This window comes from Triturus cristatus, chromosome 1_2, assembly GCF_964204655.1.
Source record: "Triturus cristatus chromosome 1_2, aTriCri1.1, whole genome shotgun sequence".
In the NCBI taxonomy this organism is placed as follows: Eukaryota; Metazoa; Chordata; class Amphibia; order Caudata; family Salamandridae; genus Triturus; species Triturus cristatus.
Genome location: NC_140580.1, coordinates 1,018,755,835 through 1,018,774,993, shown reverse-complemented (window position 1 = coordinate 1,018,774,993; position 19,159 = coordinate 1,018,755,835). Strand labels below are relative to the sequence as shown.

Here is a 19,159-nt window from a genome sequence, read left to right as displayed (position 1 = left end):
TCATGTGTCACAGTATTAAACACTGGTTGTCCTTTAACTGGAGTAAGTTGCAAAAGATCCCCAAAAACTATGACGTGTTTTTCACCAAATAACACGTCATAGTCTGTCTTCAAAATTTGCTGCATTCTTAAATGCACAAAGGCAAGCATTAAGTTTGATACCATGCTCACCTCATCAATAATGAGAACTTGCATCTTCTTCAATACTCTTGACACTTCTAAGGATGCTTCTCCAGTTAGCTTGTTGAATTGTATTTTGTTCTCATGCTCCACTGGTAACATTAGCAAACGATGTAAGGTGATTCCTTTTATGTTATATGCTGCTAACCCAGTTGGAGCAGTAACCACACAAGACAAAGTAGAATCCGTTTTTTGCTTTAGGTAGCTTCTGATGACTTTAATTAGGAAACTTTTTCCAGTGCCAGCTTGTCCGCTTACATACATCCTGATTGGATGAAATGATGTGCATGAGCACTCTTTTTTGATATGTAGAAATCCGTGATCAATTTTGTTTTTGATCTCTTCATAAATTTGTTGCTGCTCTTGATTCAGTTGTCTTTCCAAATTTTCTAAGTCTATAAATTCTTCTTGAGCTTGATTCATAGCCGTTTCCACTTCATTCATGGCTATTGATGCTTCATTTTCAACGATTGGTTGTCCTAAGGGATCTTGACTGTATGTTCCTGAACTTTGGCTGTCCTGAGAACTGTCTCTAGCTATTTCTGCTGCAATTGTAGTTTCCTGTTCAATTTCTTCATTTAACATTTGCAGATAAGTTGAGAATGTACTGCATTGTATGCTGTCTTTGCAAGCATTAAAAGAATCTTCATAGCTCTGGAATTCTCCCAGTAGTTCATCCTCTGTACGCCATGGTTTAAACAACTGTAAAAGAGCCAAGTAGTAAAATTCTTTCTTGTCGGTAGTGTCGCAACTCAGCTTCCGGTGATTTATCAAACTTCCTTTGGTTTGCTTCACCAAACATCCTTCTTCACCAACAACTTTATATTTTCCACTGTTGATGTCTTCTGCAGCTTTCCGTGAATAAATGTAGTTCTGCAGCACTTCATAGAGACACATGTTCTCCAGATGATGACTTCTCTTGGGATAATATGTGTCCAACATGTTTGTTTTCAATATGTCTGTACTTTCTGGGTCATTCTCAGCCAAATATTCAATTTCTCCAACAGATTTCAGTACCCGATTTCTCATTGCTGCAAGGCCTAAACTTGCCCAAATTATTCTTCTTGACTTCGAGTAGAGACTTGCAGAAGATAACCTATCTGAACATTCGTAGGATCCAATTTCTCGATGCGATAACATCTTCAAACTAAAACTGTACAGCTTCTTACTGACAGTCTTCTCGTGAGAAATCTCTTCCCACATTTCCTTCAATTCTGTTTTTTCTGATTTCGTAATGTAAGACGTTACATATCGAGCAACAGCAATGGAATTGTCAGCAACATACCGTATATCCATGTTAGCGTTCCACATGGATAAAATGACTGGGTTGTAGTCATTTATATTTTTTGATTCTTCTTTTCTTTTAAGGTTGTAGGTATTCTTAGGTGATTTTCTTGTGATAGTATGTCTCACAGCTGACATAAAACTGTTGACTCTTCCATTTGTAAGAACAGGTCTAGGAAATCCAAATCGACATTTAGTGTAGTATTTTTCTTTGCTCTTGTATTTCCGTCGACAGTATTTTCCACACCGATGACTTTGGAAACGTAGAACTTGCTCCTTTAACTTGTTCTCTTCTGTGTTTTTAGGTATAGCACATGTTGCATATTCTTCAATGTAAGATAACACTGCTTCATCAGTATCTGTTCCAAACTTTGGGGCATCCTTGATCCACAGCAGCATATGAATATGAGGAGCACCTCTTGCCTGGTACTCTTTTCTCCAAAAGAAATCCACTACTTCTCCAAGGGGTGGATTTTTTTTATTGCAGATGAAGGACATCATAGCCTCAAATCTATGATTGAAATATCTGCAAACATTAACCGGATCCAATGAGCACAGTTGTCCTGCTGTCTTGTATTCGATGTTTTCAATGTTTGAATTGGCCTCTCGTAGAAAATCCAGTAAATCATCCCAAGCGTACTCGGCGCAGCTTAGGGTAAGGAACCATGTTGGTGTTCCTAAGTTGCGTAACATGCATTTTAGTTCACCATGGCGTCGGTACCAATATTCATTTGTCCCACGCTGACAAGCCATCAGATTGATCAGTTGTGTTTCCAAATGATCATCTCGGTGCTGCACTTTCTCCATAAAATCCTTAGCAGACACATTTTGTAAATGTACTCCACTTTTTAAAATGTGATTTACTGCATAAGACAGTGCAGACAAGTCGCTTTCAAATAAAAGATGGAACAAATAAGGGATACTTTGTCGAAATCTGGGATCTTCAGCATATAGTCTTGTAGTCCGATACTCAGAAGCTGGAATCTGTTCCGGACGTTCATCGTATCGTCCTCCTTTTCCTTTAGGAAACAGCTGGGGAAAACATCGAGCTTCCAAGCTCTCCTCCCATACACTCACGGGATTTCCTTTTGCTTTCTTCATCTGAAAGAGATCAATATTGTCTCCCATAACTTCTTTCGAATGGAGAGGATGTATGCTAAAATGTTCATAAATTTCTTCTTCCTTTGACTTGTCCACTTTTTCAATTTGTCCAGTTGGTGTTTCTGTGTCTCCTTGTAAATCTTCTTCTTCTTCTTCTTCTTCTATATAAATTGATTCATACCATTTGTTATTTTTTTTCAAATACAAATTTGCTCTTTGTACTTTCCGCACATCTACCAGCTCCTGCCAAATCTTCTTATTCTTTGTAGGGACACCATTAACCAGAATAATTAATGGTTCAGTTTCCAAAGTATCTGCATCAATAGTTTCCATATTTTTTTTCAAATCCAAGGGCAAATACACCACTCTACCTTTTAAACCTCTCAGTAAATCTGAAGGAGGTAATTTACCAGTTTTGGGCTCCATACGTACTATGGTCTGGAACGGATGAACACATTGAATGAGTATAGACTCATATGTATTTAATTCAGAAAGTTCAGCAGGAATAGCATCCAATTCTAAATTATTATGTACAGCTCTGGTCGGCATTCTATTTTCCTCTAACTTGTTGTAGCAGTATTTGCAAATACGCTGATCTTCACCCAATTCAAAACAATTTTCAAGAAATATATATGTGGCAAAATCCATCCACTTATAATTATCTTCATTTTCACTCTTTCTGTAGAGATCAACATTCCTAGTTTGTTTTCTATAATGAGTTCTGCGGCAACAAATACAAGTAACATTTGGTCTTTCATTAGAGACTATTGCAAATTTTGTTATGTGATCATTAAATGTGTTACTTACAGAGGGTTCTACATTCTCTTCCACTTCTGCCTCATTTATTGTGTCCTTCTCTGCACTGTTTTGTTCAGGACCAAAGTAACAAAACTGAATTTCATCAACAACCTTCTCTACATCTGATACCGTTCCTCGGAACAGAGCCCTATTCAATTCATTTAACTTTATTGCTGGACTTTTGGCAAAATACAACCGTCTCACAAACTTTCTCATTTCAGTATGATGAACAGCCAGCATCCTAAAATGATGGAAAACACTATTGCACACTTTTCTAGATAGACAAGCAAGAGAATGACCCTGCAAACCAGTATTCTCTCTCACTCTGCATGGATCCAGACTTTGAAGCACCTTAATCTTTTGTTTTACACTTTTTTTACTATATTCTCTTAGAAACTCTCGAAATCTGTCAATAGATTCCTGACGCACAGTGCAAATACTACTACAATTCCAAGTGTACACTGGGGCTTTAGGACGTCTCCCCATTGCCTCATCTGCCATCACTTGTACCTCATCTCTTGGAACCATTATCTCCTTCTCCATTATGCAACCATTTTTTACTTCGTATGAACGACCTCTGGTGTCAACTGCATGCAGCAAACTATTACTTTGAAAATAGCTTTCTTCATTAAAAAAAGGTTCACTACTTGAACTATGCATCCACTTTCCTAAAAACACTTTACAAAAGTTTGTTCTGTTCACTACTCTTTTGCTTTTGCTTTGTGATTTCAGTACATTAACCATTTTATCTAATGTACGCATCCTATTCAAAATTAATATGAATAGTTTCCTTTTTAATTCTAATGCTTTTGCTGCAATGGCTTCAATTTCTTTTTTTCTCTTATAATATTTAGCCTTTTGCTTATATTTCTTTATATCCTTTATCAAATTGGACATAACTCTTCTCTGAAACATTTTTCTACGTATCTCTTTAAATGCTGTTTTTCTGTTTATGTTAAACTTTTCAATTGCAGAAGGTATATTTGCATTAACTAAATCCTCAATTTTTTGCTGTTCTGTAGGTTTTGTTACATTTTTCCGAGAACAGACATTTTGTACATTTTTGTTTGTTTTCAATATTTTGTTTAGGAATTGTTTTTTTTGCTTACCAGAAGATTTTTTCTTTTTCCCAACATCAGCATCTTCTACTAACTTTGGTCCTCCAGTTGTCCTCAAATATAGTTTTTTTTTTAGCGTTTTTTGAACTCGAGATTTTGTAGGCATCTTAAATTTTGTTCACTGTTCTTCAGCAATACCTGAAAAAAACTAAAAAAAAAATCCTTTATTGTATTTAAATATATTACTACATTTCTTTTCACAATAGTCACAAAACGAAATTTCTTTGCCATTTTGAATGCACACAAACTGCTCTTTTTTTAAAATTTATTTAAATGCACATGTCCAAGCTTTTTTTTTTTTTCAGATCACCACCGTGTGTATTCTCTGTGACTGCCTACACTCCAGCAGGGGCCACCAGCCTTAGTGATGCTGAATATATTTGCATTACAGACTTAAACCTGAAAACCCCACTCGCTTCTAATTACTGTGCATGACTATACATGGCAAGCACATGGGTGTGTGCTAAGCCTCTGCTTCTTCCCCCAAAAATTCGCTCCTCTTTTCCATCTACTGCAACTGTGAAATCACCAGAGCAAGACGCAATAAATTTCTGCCTATAATTCTTCTATGCACACAGAGTCATGTTTTCACATTAGTGCCAAAACGAAATTTCTTTGCCAATTTGAAAGCACACTTACTGCTCTTTTTTTTTCGGGCCAAGTGAAAATCTCTTTTTACACTTTGAAATCACTTTTACAGACTGACACATTCTGAAACCTTTTTTTAAAATTTATTTAAATGCACATGTCCAAGCTGTTTTTTTTTCAGACCACCACCGTGTGTATTCTCTGTGACTGCCTACACTCCAGCAGGGGCAACCAGCCTTAGTGATGCTGAATGTATTTGCATTACAGACTTAAACCTGAAAACCCCACTCGCTTCTAATTACTGTGCATGACTATACATGGCAAGCACATGGGTGTGTGCTAAGCCTCTGCTTCTTCCCCCAAAAATTCGCTCCTCTTTTCCATCTACTGCAACTGTGAAATCACCAGAGCAAGACGCAATAAATTTCTGCCTATAATTCTTCTATGCACACAGAGTCATGTTTTCACTTTATTGCCAAAACGAAATTTCTTTGCCAATTTGAAAGCACACTTACTGCTCTTTTTTTTTTGGGCCAAGTGAAAATCTCTTTTTACACTTTGAAATCACTTTTACAGACTGACACATTCTGAAACCTTTTTTTTAAATTTATTTAAATGCACATGTCCAAGCTGTTTTTTTTTCAGACCACCACCGTGTGTATTCTCTGTGACTGCCTACACTCCAGCAGGGGCAACCAGCCTTAGTGATGCTGAATGTATTTGCATTACAGACTTAAACCTGAAAACCCCACTCGCTTCTAATTACTGTGCATGACTATACATGGCAAGCACATGGGTGTGTGCTAAGCCTCTGCTTCTTCCCCCAAAAATTCGCTCCTCTTTTCCATCTACTGCAACTGTGAAATCACCAGAGCAAGACGCAATAAATTTCTGCCTATAATTCTTCTATGCACACAGAGTCATGTTTTCACATTAGTGCCAAAACGAAATTTCTTTGCCAATTTGAAAGCACACTTACTGCTCTTTTTTTTTCGGGCCAAGTGAAAATCTCTTTTTACACTTTGAAATCACTTTTACAGACTGACACATTCTGAAACCTTTTTTTTAAATTTATTTAAATGCACATGTCCAAGCTGTTTTTTTTTCAGACCACCACCGTGTGTATTCTCTGTGACTGCCTACACTCCAGCAGGGGCAACCAGCCTTAGTGATGCTGAATGTATTTGCATTACAGACTTAAACCTGAAAACCCCACTCGCTTCTAATTACTGTGCATGACTATACATGGCAAGCACATGGGTGTGTGCTAAGCCTCTGCTTCTTCCCCCAAAAATTCGCTCCTCTTTTCCATCTACTGCAACTGTGAAATCACCAGAGCAAGACGCAATAAATTTCTGCCTATAATTCTTCTATGCACACAGAGTCATGTTTTCACTTTATTGCCAAAACGAAATTTCTTTGCCAATTTGAAAGCACACTTACTGCTCTTTTTTTTTCGGGCCAAGTGAAAATCTCTTTTTACACTTTGAAATCACTTTTACAGACTGACACATTCTGAAACCTTTTTTTTTAATTTATTTAAATGCACATGTCCAAGCTGTTTTTTTTTCAGACCACCACCGTGTGTATTCTCTGTGACTGCCTACACTCCAGCAGGGGCAACCAGCCTTAGTGATGCTGAATGTATTTGCATTACAGACTTAAACCTGAAAACCCCACTCGCTTCTAATTACTGTGCATGACTATACATGGCAAGCACATGGGTGTGTGCTAAGCCTCTGCTTCTTCCCCCAAAAATTCGCTCCTCTTTTCCATCTACTGCAACTGTGAAATCACCAGAGCAAGACGCAATAAATTTCTGCCTATAATTCTTCTATGGACACAGAGTCATGTTTTCACATTAGTGCCAAAACGAAATTTCTTTGCCAATTTGAAAGCACACTTACTGCTCTTTTTTTTTTGGGCCAAGTGAAAATCTCTTTTTACACTTTGAAATCACTTTTACAGACTGACACATTCTGAAACCTTTTTTTTAAATTTATTTAAATGCACATGTCCAAGCTGTTTTTTTTTCAGACCACCACCGTGTGTATTCTCTGTGACTGCCTACACTCCAGCAGGGGCAACCAGCCTTAGTGATGCTGAATGTATTTGCATTACAGACTTAAACCTGAAAACCCCACTCGCTTCTAATTACTGTGCATGACTATACATGGCAAGCACATGGGTGTGTGCTAAGCCTCTGCTTCTTCCCCCAAAAATTCGCTCCTCTTTTCCATCTACTGCAACTGTGAAATCACCAGAGCAAGACGCAATAAATTTCTGCCTATAATTCTTCTATGCACACAGAGTCATGTTTTCACATTAGTGCCAAAACGAAATTTCTTTGCCAATTTGAAAGCACACTTACTGCTCTTTTTTTTTCGGGCCAAGTGAAAATCTCTTTTTACACTTTGAAATCACTTTTACAGACTGACACATTCTGAAACCTTTTTTTAAATTTATTTAAATGCACATGTCCAAGCTGTTTTTTTTCCAGACCACCACCGTGTGTATTCTCTGTGACTGCCTACACTCCAGCAGGGGCAACCAGCCTTAGTGATGCTGAATGTATTTGCATTACAGACTTAAACCTGAAAACCCCACTCGCTTCTAATTACTGTGCATGACTATACATGGCAAGCACATGGGTGTGTGCTAAGCCTCTGCTTCTTCCCCCAAAAATTCGCTCCTCTTTTCCATCTACTGCAACTGTGAAATCACCAGAGCAAGACGCAATAAATTTCTGCCTATAATTCTTCTATGCACACAGAGTCATGTTTTCACTTTATTGCCAAAACGAAATTTCTTTGCCAATTTGAAAGCACACTTACTGCTCTTTTTTTTTTGGGCCAAGTGAAAATCTCTTTTTACACTTTGAAATCACTTTTACAGACTGACACATTCTGAAACCTTTTTTTTAAATTTATTTAAATGCACATGTCCAAGCTGTTTTTTTTTCAGACCACCACCGTGTGTATTCTCTGTGACTGCCTACACTCCAGCAGGGGCAAACAGCCTTAGTGATGCTGAATGTATTTGCATTACAGACTTAAACCTGAAAACCCCACTCGCTTCTAATTACTGTGCATGACTATACATGGCAAGCACATGGGTGTGTGCTAAGCCTCTGCTTCTTCCCCCAAAAAATCGCTCCTCTTTTCCATCTACTGCAACTGTGAAATCACCAGAGCAAGACGCAATAAATTTCTGCCTATAATTCTTCTATGCACACAGAGTCATGTTTTCACATTAGTGCCAAAACGAAATTTCTTTGCCAATTTGAAAGCACACTTACTGCTCTTTTTTTTTTGGGCCAAGTGAAAATCTCTTTTTACACTTTGAAATCACTTTTACAGACTGACACATTCTGAAACCTTTTTTTTAAATTTATTTAAATGCACATGTCCAAGCTGTTTTTTTTTCAGACCACCACCGTGTGTATTCTCTGTGACTGCCTACACTCCAGCAGGGGCAACCAGCCTTAGTGATGCTGAATGTATTTGCATTACAGACTTAAACCTGAAAACCCCACTCGCTTCTAATTACTGTGCATGACTATACATGGCAAGCACATGGGTGTGTGCTAAGCCTCTGCTTCTTCCCCCAAAAATTCGCTCCTCTTTTCCATCTACTGCAACTGTGAAATCACCAGAGCAAGACGCAATAAATTTCTGCCTATAATTCTTCTATGCACACAGAGTCATGTTTTCACATTAGTGCCAAAACGAAATTTCTTTGCCAATTTGAAAGCACACTTACTGCTCTTTTTTTTTTGGGCCAAGTGAAAATCTCTTTTTACACTTTGAAATCACTTTTACAGACTGACACATTCTGAAACCTTTTTTTTAAATTTATTTAAATGCACATGTCCAAGCTGTTTTTTTTTCAGACCACCACCGTGTGTATTCTCTGTGACTGCCTACACTCCAGCAGGGGCAACCAGCCTTAGTGATGCTGAATGTATTTGCATTACAGACTTAAACCTGAAAACCCCACTCGCTTCTAATTACTGTGCATGACTATACATGGCAAGCACATGGGTGTGTGCTAAGCCTCTGCTTCTTCCCCCAAAAATTCGCTCCTCTTTTCCATCTACTGCAACTGTGAAATCACCAGAGCAAGACGCAATAAATTTCTGCCTATAATTCTTCTATGCACACAGAGTCATGTTTTCACATAAGTGCCAAAACGAAATTTCTTTGCCAATTTGAAAGCACACTTACTGCTCTTTTTTTTTTGGGCCAAGTGAAAATCTCTTTTTACACTTTGAAATCACTTTTACAGACTGACACATTCTGAAACCTTTTTTTTAAATTTATTTAAATGCACATGTCCAAGCTGTTTTTTTTTCAGACCACCACCGTGTGTATTCTCTGTGACTGCCTACACTCCAGCAGGAGCAACCAGCCTTAGTGATGCTGAATGTATTTGCATTACAGACTTAAACCTGAAAACCCCACTCGCTTCTAATTACTGTGCATGACTATACATGGCAAGCACATGGGTGTGTGCTAAGCCTCTGCTTCTTCCCCCAAAAATTCGCTCCTCTTTTCCATCTACTGCAACTGTGAAATCACCAGAGCAAGACGCAATACATTTCTGCCTATAATTCTTCTATGGACACAGAGTCATGTTTTCACATTAGTGCCAAAACGAAATTTCTTTGCCAATTTGAAAGCACACTTACTGCTCTTTTTTTTTTGGGCCAAGTAAAAATCTCTTTTTACACTTTGAAATCACTTTTACAGACTGACACATTCTGAAACCTTTTTTTTAAATTTATTTAAATGCACATGTCCAAGCTGTTTTTTTTTCAGACCACCACCGTGTGTATTCTCTGTGACTGCCTACACTCCAGCAGGGGCAACCAGCCTTAGTGATGCTGAATGTATTTGCATTACAGACTTAAACCTGAAAACCCCACTCGCTTCTAATTACTGTGCATGACTATACATGGCAAGCACATGGGTGTGTGCTAACCCTCTGCTTCTTCCCCCAAAAATTCGCTCCTCTTTTCCATCTACTGCAACTGTGAAATCACCAGAGCAAGACGCAATAAATTTCTGCCTATAATTCTTCTATGGACACAGAGTCATGTTTTCACATTAGTCCCAAAACGAAATTTCTTTGCCAATTTGAAAGCACACTTACTGCTCTTTTTTTTTCGGGCCAAGTGAAAATCTCTTTTACAGACTGACACATTATGAATCCACCATGTGTAACTACAACAAAAACAATTCCCATTTCTATTATTCATTTCTTAAGTTACCACATACATCCCCTCTCAAACTGTAAACTCACCTTTAAATTTAGTTAGTTGTGAAAGAAATGTGTCACTCAAACAGCAGATTATCAGAGCCAGGATCTCTGTTCTGTACACCTCTCTCCTCTCAGCAGAACCAGATAATGGCAAACTTTCCCTCTATTTTTCCACACATATACATGTAAGTTTCAAATCTCAGTGCTTCCCCCTTTTTTTCAAATGTAATGACACATTTCTATTGGTTGAAAACCAACCCTTTTCCAAAAGTACCCTGCCCCCAACTTGACTTCTGCCTAGTACCCTTCCCCCAACTTGACTTCTGCCTGCTACCATAGCAACAGCTCATGGAACACTGCTGTGTGCAGTTAGGTCAGAAGTTCGACACACAATGTTTCAATTCCACAGAGCAAGAGTGCTTGACTTTTCAATCCTAACTGCAAATCCATAGTACTGTTCTTTGGTTACACATTTTTTTGTACCAATACAAAACATGCTTCTATTAATTTTCACATACAGCCTAGTTTTTTTTCTAGAATGGTATGAAACAGCCAATCAGTTCTTTTTGTTTTGTAAAAAATATGTATGCCTCCATTTCCAAACTGTCTTTATTTTCATATTGCCATTCTACTGAAAGACACCTCCTGAGTGCATCCAGTTCTCCTTTGAAGATGTTCACAGTGTGGATTGTAGGGCACAGCTATGTCTTCTGGAGTGAAAAGTTTGCAGAGAAAACAGATATGGTGAGAGACCTTGCTTTGCCAAATGTAGACATTAAATGGATTGGTCAGAGAGGGTTAAAGTGGCACCAATTGATGCCATTGGTGAAATCCTTCATGCAAATCCAACACCCTGACCTCATAATAGTGCACTGTGGTGGCAATGACCTAGGCACTTTGACTGGGGTAGGTCTGGAAATGCTTATGAAGGACACCTTTGCACAACTGTTTACACTTTTCCCTAAAACTGCCTTTGTGTTTTCCAACATATGCCAAAGGCAAAAATGGAACTGGTCCAATCATTTCTGTCCACAGATTGACAAAGCAAGAAAGCACGTCAACAAATCTGTTTCTGCTTTCCTCCGTGACTATGGTATGGGTGCCATTTACCACAACAACTTGCGTTACGACATGCAAGACATTTATAGAGGAGATGGTGTGCACTTCAATGATGAAGGGAACAGAGTCTTCCTCTTGAACCTTAGACTCTGCATCGGTACTTACTTGTAAGTACCACTAAAAAAATGACTCCATAAACACAACAGCTCTTTTTAGAGCTCCCTAATTTCTAAACTCTTAAATCTGATTTTCATTTATTTATTTTTATTTTTTTTACCGTACGCTTACCGTGAGCTTACCGTACGCGTACCCCGTGATTTTTTTTAAAATCAATAAATGTTTTTTTTGTACTTTTCTGTCCTTCTTTGACCCCCTTACAATTGTTAGGGGGTCTGTAACTCTCCTCATTGCCCCCTTTCTTTGTTTTCACTCTTTTTTTTCAGAGTGAAATACACAAAATGGCGGCCGCCGCTTCCTGGTTTCGGCCGATTCGAATGTTTACTAAGATCTAAGAGCCAATCAGAATCGCGCTCGCGCACGCCACCGTACGCTTACCGTAAGCGTACGGTAAGCGTACCGTAAGCTGGCTCAGATATATATATTGATTTAAAGGCTATTTTCTCAGAATCTACTGAACAGATTTACACCAAACCTACAAAAGGCACTTCCTTGACCTAGGGACTACCTCTCTGCCAAATTTCTAGTAATTCTGTTCAGCCGTTCGGGCTGTAGCTCGTTCTAAAGGTCCTATGGAAAAATGCATGGGAAAAACGCGTTTTGGGACCCCCCTTTTATCTCAGCCCCCGCTTGACGGATCCCCCCGAGACTTTCAGGGTAGGAGCGGAGCGTAGCGCCCCACCTATTTTGAAAAATTCGCGAGGATTCGTCGACCGGCGCCAAAGTTATTCAAAATAGAATGTTGCGGATTTCCTATGGAAACGTGGTCCTAACTATAACTACCTACTGGCGACCGCCAGTAGGTAATATATATATATATATATATTCACTGAAAAAACAATAGGTTTTAGGGGTGTTATAGTTAGCTGGACATTTCACTCGAACAAAACCGATGACATCATCCAGTGAATGTGTTTTGGTTCGTTATTTAAATATGTATTATATATATAGCAATTTGCATTGAAGTATGAGTGGATATATAAATATAAATATCTGGATGAGGATTTAGTAGCAGTGTGATTGACTGTTTACTTGACTAATTTATAGTGTCTCACTAAATATATTGGATAGTGACTAAACTGTGTGAATATCTGTATCACTTTGTCAGTTGTTGTGTAAACTGCTGCACTAGTTGGTTACTAGCTACGTGAAAGTCTATATTATTTATTGATTAGTTAACTGAGTATTTGTATGGGAGAGTGAATGTGTCTGTGGTTCGGTGGGAGGTGTGTGACTGCCCAAAGATGTGTGAATAGTTGATTCAGTAGGTATATGAAGTTAAAACTACATGTTATAACAGTTGTTTGGGTGAGTGAATATCTTTATGGGTGTGGCGATGAGCAAATATATGTCTCAATGGTACATGTCCAACAAACTAGAAAAATAAAAGCCAGTGTATGTGTCAGTTGTTGTATATAAATAAGTATACATAAGACTCAGTGATTGTATGAGTGACTGTATGGATAACTGTATAGTTGTAATAGTGATTTTATAACACACTAAGTATGAGCTATTATCTATATGAATAGATGAAGTGGTGTTTTTATAAGTGTATAGCTAAGTAAAAGTAAGTATGATCCATTGTTTACATACGTGAGTAGGACGACTTCATAAGTGATTAGGATGTGTGCTGGTGTGTAATGTCGATATAGGTGTATAAGTATATTTGATAGTGTTCTATTGATCATTGACAGCATATATGAGTGAATATATAGGTAAGTGATTAGATGTGTGTATAGATCTAGGAATCACTGAGTGGGTGTTTAGAAACTTGTATTGGTGTGTCAATGGTTTTAAATCTGGCACTCTGTATTTTACAGTGAGTGATGAAAGGTTATACTAGTGTATGATGAGGTGTATCTGATTGTCACGTGGATGATGTAATCAGTGATGTCATCAGTGATGTCATTTGAGATGTCATCAGTGATGTCACTGACCATGTCATGAACGATGTAATATGTGACATCATCAGCAGTGGATTGTGGGTGCGCGAGATGTAGTTACTACAAGTAACTATATCGGAGGAATTTCAATGGTTTTGTTCAAGTGAAATGTCCAGCTAACTATAACACCCCTAAAACCTATTGTCTTTTCAGTGAATGTCTAAGGTTTTTTAAATGCTAATTCCTAACTATATCAGGCCTGAAACCTATGGTTTTTTTCAGTGAACTTCAAAGGTTTTTTAAATGCTAATTCCTAACTATATCAGGCCTGAAACCTATGTTTTTTTCAGTGAATTTCAAAGGTTTTTTAAATGCTAATTCCAAACTATATCAGGCCTGAAACCTATGTTTTTTTCAGTGAATTTCAAAAGTTTTGTAAATGACAATTTTTAATGTATTAATTGTTATACTGATTTTTTTATACTGATTTACTACATTTTTTAAACTGTTTATTTTTAGATATTTTATTTTTTTAATTACATTCTACATTATGTTATGTTATGTTATGTTAATTGTAGTTTGTAAAGCGCTTAATACCAGCAGGTCTCTAAACGCTGAGAGCAGAACTACGGAAGTGCCAGGGCGTGAGAGTATCGCGAGCTGGGGCATTAAGCCCAGGCTTCCATGAGTAGGAGGGTCTTTAGTTTCCTCCTGAAGGACAGGAGACCACTTTCAGTGCGCAACTCGCCTGGCAGTCTGTTCCAGATTTGAGGCATGAGATTGGAAAAGGCTCGACCCCCTTTCGTGGAGTAGCGAAAGCGTGGGCATTTTAATAGACCCTCTGTGGAGGACCTGAGAGTACGACTGGGGGTGTAATTGTCAGGCGTTCCTTGATATATTTGGGGGCTTGCCCAAATAAAGCCTTATGTGTAATGCAGAGGCCTTTAAATTTGGCCCTCTGCTTGATGGGTAGCCAGTGGAGTTGCTGGAGTAGGGGGGAAGCCCGAGTGTGTCTGGGTAGTTTAAAGATCAACCTGGCTGCATCGTTCATAATCACCTGGAGTCTGTGCAGTAGTGAAGTTGGCAGTCCAATATAAAGAGAGTTCCCGTAGTCGAGCCGGGCCAGAATTAGGGTGGACACAACAGTTCTCATTGATGAGAAAGAGAGGATGGGGGAGAGTCTCCTCAGTCGCCTGAGTAAATTCACACAGGTCCCGAAGACGGACGTGATTTGGTTTGACAGGGAGAGGTTAGCGTTAATTTTGATTCCCAGGCTTTTTACCATAGCAGCTGGTGCGGGAATCGCACCCAGCTCGTCAGGCCAGAACTGGGGGTTCCAAGGGTTGCTGTAATTGGTGATAGCTAGCACCTCTGTTTTATCTGGGTTGATCTTGAGTGAGTTAGTGGTCATCCACCTGACCACAAATCTCAAGATGTCTTTAACCCTGTCGTGGGCTTGAGGGCTGTTGTCTATTTGGACAATAATTTGTGTGTCGTCCGCATAGTTGAAAACTTGGCAGTTCATTGAGGCGAGTTTCTTCATCAGGAGTCTTAGGTAGATGTTAAACAGGAGGGGGGATACTGCCGATCCCTGCGGAACACCACAGGGGATAGACCCCCTCTCTGATGTCAGATCCCCGATCTGAATTTTGTGGGTGCGATCTGATAAAAATGACTCAATCCAGCGGAGGATTGACCCTCCAATGCCGATGTCTCTTATTCTGTCCAGGAGTTGAGAGTGATTGACCGTGTCGAATGCTGCCGACAGGTCAAGAAGGACTAGGACACAGGGTTTTTTGTTATCTGCTCTGATTCTGATTTCGTCTAGTACGGACAGCATCACCAGTTCAGTACTGTGATGAGCCCTGAAGCCGGCCTGCCTATCCTCCAGCAAGCTGTGGGTCTCCATAAATCTGGAGAGGGTTAGGAGAACATATTGTTCCAGTATTTTAGCTAGGAAGGGCAGCTGAGATATGGGTCTAAAATTTTTCATATTAGAGACGTCCGCCCCAGTCTTTTTGAGGAGGGGAATGACTCTAGCTTCTTTGAACTGAGAGGGGACTTTTCCTGATACCAGCGAAAGGTTCATCAGGGCAAGGATTTCTTCCTCAATCGCTGGGAGAGCAAGTTTAAAAATCCTTGGTGGGCAAGGGTCTGATGGTGAGCCAGATTTAGTTTTTGTTGTGATGCCTCGCAGTGTCTCCAGGTCAAGGGGCTGAAAAAAGGAGAGCAGCTCAGCCCGCTTTTCTTGTGTCTCCACCTCTGTGTTAAGGGGGCGCTTAAGAGGAGAATTTTTAATATCCATCAGGATATCTTGGACTTTTTCCAAGAAGAAGGATAGAAATTTGTTACATGATTACAATACAAAATATACTTTCTCAGAATGAATTACTTTAGTTTAAATACTTTGCAAATAGACAATAGACTTTTAAGTACAGTAGTTACAGTTGTTGTGTTGCAATGGGCAACACAATTTCAAACACAAATCAACATTGAGCTCAATGTGAATTTCTAGCCAAATGCAATTAGTTACTTTATGGATTACTTTTCTAACCACAGGACTGGATCCTAGATTCAGTCCTTGGACATCTCCTGTAAACAGTTCAGTAAAAGCGTTTTGGTTACAGTGGTGATTTTTAAGGATTATTATTGTATTTTCAAAGTTGACACTTCGAAACATTTTCACATAGAATCACCAATGTTATCCTACAGCAGAAAATTCACTTAGCAGGTAAGTAGTGTTATCGTTACTTTTTCTTACTCAGTGGTGGATCCTGGATCCAGCACTGGCCAATCTCCTGTAAACAGTTGAAAGAATGTGTTTAAGTCATACAGACGATTTTTTAGGAATATTTTTAGTTTGTGAAAGTAGACAGAAACTTTTCTGCTCAAAACCACACAATGGATTCCTATGGAAGGAAATACAAGTTACTGGTAAGTACGCTTAGAATTACTTTTCAGGGTCAGTGATGGGCTAAAAGATGCAGCCCTGGGTTCTCTCCTGATAACAGGTGAGTAAATCGGAATTCGTAGTTCGGCTGATTTTAGAGGAATATTTGTCCGTTTAAAAAATGGACACTTAGAAACTTTTCTAGTGAAAACCACACAATGGATTCCTATGGAAGGAAATACAAGTTACTGGTAAGTACACTTAGAATTGCTTTTCAGGGTCAGTGCTGGTTTAAAAGATGCAGCACTGGGTTCTCTCCTGATAACAGGTGAGTAAATTGGAATTCGTAGTTCGGCTGATTTTAGAGGAATATTTGTACAATGGTGAAGGAAGGGGACGGGACCTGAGGTGACGTGTGCAAACACGCCCTGTGGCGCGTTTTAAGTTGGGGAATTAATTCCTCTTCAATCCTGCGGTCCCCTGGTGGCCAACTAGCCCACCAGGTACCTCCAGTATGCGTCAGGGAGCTGCTTTGCAGAGAGGTGTTCAGAGGCCACACCCCTTTTTACAACACTCTGCAACGCAGCTCCATGGCGCTTACTGGAGGTACCTGGTGCGCTAGTTGGCCCCTAGGGGACCTCTGGATTGAAGAATAATTAATTCCCCAACTTAAAAAGCGCCACAGGGCGTGTTTGCACACATATCACCTCAGGCTCCAACCCCACCTTCACCACTGTGCAAACGCGCCCCGTGGCGTGTTTTAAGTTGGGGGATTGAGTCCCCTTGAATCCTGAGGTCCCCTGGCGGCCAACTAGCCCATCAGGTACCTCCAGTATGTGCCAGGGAGCTGCATTGCAGAGAGATGTTCAGAGGCCACGCCCCTTTTTACAACACTCTGCAACGCAGCTCAGTGGTGCTTACTGGAGGTACCTGGTGGGCTAGTTGGCCCCTAGGGGACCTCTGGATTGAAGAGGAATGAATTCCCCAACTTAAAACACGCCACAGGGCGTGTTTGCACAGTATCACCTCAGGCCCCCCCCTACCTTCACCACTGTGCAAACGCGCCCCGTGGCACGTTTTAAGTTGGGGGATTAAGTCCACTTGAATCCTGAGGTCCCCTGGCAGCCAACTAGGCCACCAGGTACCTCCAGTAAGTGCCACGGAGCTGCGTTGCAGAGAGGTGTAAAAAGGGGCATGGCCTCATTATACCTCTATGCAACGCAGCCCCCTGGTGCATACTGGAGGTTCCTGGTGGGCTAGTTGGCCCCCAGGGACCCCCAGTATTCAAGGGGAATTAGTTCCCCCTCTGCAAACGTGCAGGGGGTGCGTTTGCAGAGTGGTGTAAGGAGGGGGCATGGCCTCCGGCCCGATCCCGTCTTTTTTTTTCTTCTTTTTTTTAGAAGGGGGGCTTTTTTCTTTTCTTTTTTTTTGGCCCTGGGGACCCCATCCCCCAGGGCCTGCCCCCAATTTTTATTTATAAACAAAAAATCGGGAAGGGGGTTGCCTGGCCCCCCTCCAGAAGCCATAATTTGCCCCGGGGACCCCATCCCCCGGGGCATGGCCCTTTTTTAAAAATGTTTTACATTTTTTATGGAGGGGCGCTGCGTAGCCCACCTCCTCTGGCCACTTAAAGGCCCCGGGGATCCCATCCCCCGGGGACGGCCATTGTTTTTTGTATTTTTATTTTTTAATGGTGGCGGGGGGCAGCATGGCCCCCTCCCAGACCACTTATGGCCCGAGGACCCCATCCCCCAGGGACTACCCTCCGTTGGGGGCCGTGTGGGGGTCCCCAATCCCCCCACGGTCCCAGCCGGCTCCCCGTGTCCTGCGGGAGCCGGCATTGCTTTTTCACATGGGGAGCAGCTAACATGCTGCTCCCCAGGCGGAAAAGCAATCAGCTTTGCTTCATTGAAGCGAGAGCAGGTTTCCCTGCCCTCGCTTCAATGAAGCAAAGCTGTTTGCAATGACAGGGCGGGAGCCGCGAGGCTCCCGCTCTGTCATTGCAAGCTACAGTGTCCCGGGGGTGGGCTCCCCGGGACACTGCAGGAGCCAGCCCTGGGGGGTGGCGGTCCCCAGGGCCTATACAAGGCTCCAGGAGGGGGGCCGCGTGGCCCCCTCCCACATTTACAAGTTGCCCTGGGGAGTGGCGGTCCCCGGGGCTGGGGGGGCCTGAGAGCCCCCCCACCCCAAATTATTTCAAGCCCCAGGGGGTGGCGGTCCCCAGGGCTGGGGGGGCTACAGCCCCCCCACCCATGATCAAGAAGCCCCAGGGGTGGCGGTCCCCAGGGCTGCGGGGGGGCCGTGAGCCCCCCTGCATATACAGTGTTCGAACCCCAGGGGGTGGCGGTTCCCGGGGCAGTGTGGGGGGGTTTGGGACCACCCACACTTTTTTTTTTACTCCCGGGGGCAAATTAGCATATTCAGCGCGGGAGCCCACGCTGAATTTTTTTTCTATCAGGAGGATCCACGCATCCAGCGTGCATCCCCCCGTTTAAAAAAAATAAATAATTTTTTGGGCCTTGGGGGTCCTTGTGGGACCCCCTGGGCAGGCCTAGGGGGTCAGGGTGTTTCTACTCTGCCCCCTTGTCACGTTTTGCGCCTTTTTTTTGGTTTTCTTGTGCCTCGGTTCAACCGAAGCACAAGATGGCTGCCAACACTTCCTGATTCAAAGTGTTGGCAGCCAATTAGCATACAGCTCATGCTCGGGAGGGTGCGCAGATCCTCCGAGGCCATAGATATATATGTATTTTTAACTCAAATTTTCTCAGGAACTACTGAACGGATTCACACCATTTAAGCAAAAGGCACGAGTCTGAACTG

The 19,159-nt window shown here is 41.2% G+C and overlaps 1 protein-coding gene across 1 annotated transcript in view; it reads right to left on the bottom strand.

The window, feature by feature from the left end:
- The window catches only part of LOC146868611 (uncharacterized), a 49,552-nt gene extending 39,055 nt beyond the window's left edge, over nt 1–10,497 (bottom strand). The window contains exons 1-2 of the mRNA XM_085624137.1: nt 10,373–10,497; nt 2,595–4,628 (exon numbers count right to left, since the gene is read on the bottom strand). Of these exons, the coding sequence (XP_085480263.1) occupies nt 2,595–4,586 (1,992 nt within the window). The 5' untranslated portion in view covers nt 4,587–4,628; nt 10,373–10,497. The remainder of the gene's footprint in view (nt 1–2,594; nt 4,629–10,372) is intronic.
- Nucleotides 10,498–19,159: the final 8,662 nt, after the last annotated feature.